This window comes from Gordionus sp. m RMFG-2023, chromosome 3, assembly GCF_954871325.1.
Source record: "Gordionus sp. m RMFG-2023 chromosome 3, tfGorSpeb1-WG-v2, whole genome shotgun sequence".
Taxonomy (NCBI): domain Eukaryota; kingdom Metazoa; phylum Nematomorpha; class Gordioida; order Chordodea; family Parachordodidae; genus Gordionus; species Gordionus sp. m RMFG-2023.
Genome location: NC_088777.1, coordinates 30477458 through 30479358, shown reverse-complemented (window position 1 = coordinate 30479358; position 1901 = coordinate 30477458). Strand labels below are relative to the sequence as shown.

Below are 1901 nucleotides of genomic sequence, written 5' to 3'. Positions count from 1 at the left end.
CTTAATAACAAATATATATTTTAAGGGGGATATTATAATAAATTTTAATATATATATATAATATTATTAAGTATGCGTTCTTTTTATTATTATTTTTACCTATTTAATTTATTGATACTCTTTTCAAAGAATTTATAAAGGATAACTTAAATTAATCTATCTCTACTACCATCTATCGATATTTTGTGAATATAAAGAATTTATTTTTTAGATAATAAATTCAATTAAAACTCCCATTATTTACAATGAATTAATTATTATGGCATTATGAGCTTGCTGAAATATCTAAACCTTAAATTACATTTAAAAGGATAGTTTATTTGGAAAACAATGTGTATGATTGTTTGCAATATATAGATTTGGTCGATGAATTGTATTATAATAATTCCATAATAAAAGTATTAATTTTTACAGCAATAAATTTTGTCTTATTTCATCTCAAGATTTAATAGATAACCCCAAAATATTTTTATCCTACCCCCATTAAGGCAGCCTACCACCCACCCCTTCAAAAAATAGGATGCAAACTGTTCCTACCTCTCCCGCTCATGTAGACGCTGTATATAGATTTATGATAGATATCTACATACAGTGAAAATCTTGTCATGTAAACAAAAAAAAAATAAAGTATCATTTCAAACACCAAGTATATTGGTCTTTTTTATCAATTTTATATTAAATTTTTTATTAACAATATATCTACAACTATTTTAAATTTAATAATATATATTTAATATGATTTTATTAAATCAGACACTTTATCAATAAAAAAAAATAAATTAGAAGTAATATCATATAATGCTGTTAAGTTTACAATTTTTTTATTAATTATCACATATTTTTTATTTTTCTCCGTAACTATTTCCCCGTTATTGATTTGTATAACTTTAAGTTGTCAGGCGTTGGTTATCTTTTAAAACGCGAATTAATGAATATATGTCCGGATGAGCATTTTTTGCCATTCGCTTGAGGGAATGGTGATATCCTTCAAGATGATTATTACTGCGAGGACCTTGAATCTTATACCTAACACCAAACAATGTATTAAATGTTAAAAATATTATAAACTTTTATATAAATTGTGAGGAATTAATAAAAATGAAATAATTACCTGGTCCAAATTTGATGAGGAAAGATTGCATCAGAATTTATCCAGGTAGTATCCATATATATTAAGAAACTTAATATTAACGGGTCATTGGCTGCTAGATCTACACAAGAATCACGGACCACTTGAATGTCCTCTCTCTTGCATAAAGGTAATACACTCATCCTTCGAACAATAGTGTATACAGCAGTCTCTTCTTTATACTGCTTGACTAAACCTAAATGCTGAACTTTACGCCAAATGGCCTGCGTAAAGTGGAAGAAGCAGCCTAAAAATAAATTATACAACTATATATAATTTAAACTTTACCCTTTACTAAAATATTGGGAAATACAAATTGTAGAGCAGATATCGCTCCTGCTTCATAGTCGGTTTGTGCCATTTCTGGTGAAAACTGGATACCATTCAATGTCCCATATTCCACGATTATTTGAAATAGCTCAATATAGGACTCCTTCCTTTTATCTGGAAGAAGTGCATATATGATAGGGATCATCGTTTGATTATACATGATATGTATAGTATATAATTGGCTAAAAAACGTGGACATGTGTAAAAAGTCCCATCCATATAAATGAATTTTGTATAAGAAGATAAACTGACTAACATGACAGACCCAAATACAATAAGTTTGTTATTATTGTTTTTAATTATGAAGCTATCACCACTGAATGTTGTTATCAATTCAGTGGTCAATACAATTGTGTCATTGCTAATGGGAATATTTGGCCTGGTTTGTTTTAAAACACGGTTAATCGTATTTTTAACGGAAATAAAAGGTGGTAAGGCTCCT

General features: G+C 27.8%; 1 protein-coding gene across 1 annotated transcript; it reads right to left on the bottom strand.

Moving 5' to 3' along the window:
• Window positions 1-815: 815 nt before the first annotated feature.
• Window positions 816-1598, bottom strand: LOC135927144 (uncharacterized). Its single transcript, XM_065463094.1, has 3 exons — window positions 1418-1598; window positions 1112-1376; window positions 816-1026 (listed from the first exon to the last, which is right to left on the bottom strand). The coding sequence occupies exons 1-3, from the start codon at window positions 1488-1490 to the stop codon at window positions 888-890; spliced, it is 477 nt and encodes a 158-aa protein (XP_065319166.1). The 5' UTR covers window positions 1491-1598; the 3' UTR covers window positions 816-887.
• Window positions 1599-1901: the final 303 nt, after the last annotated feature.

Excerpts from the sequence above, each read along its gene's own strand:
- LOC135927144 (XM_065463094.1), bottom strand. The coding sequence starts at position 1,490 with ATGGCACAAACCGACTATGAAGCAGGAGCGATATCTGCTCTACAATTT. Across the intron at positions 1,377-1,417 it reads TCCCAATATTTTAGTAAAGG|GCTGCTTCTTCCACTTTACG; the intron begins GTAAAGTTTAAA and ends ATTTATTTTTAG. Across the intron at positions 1,027-1,111 it reads CCTCATCAAATTTGGACCAG|GTATAAGATTCAAGGTCCTC; the intron begins GTAATTATTTCA and ends GTTTGGTGTTAG.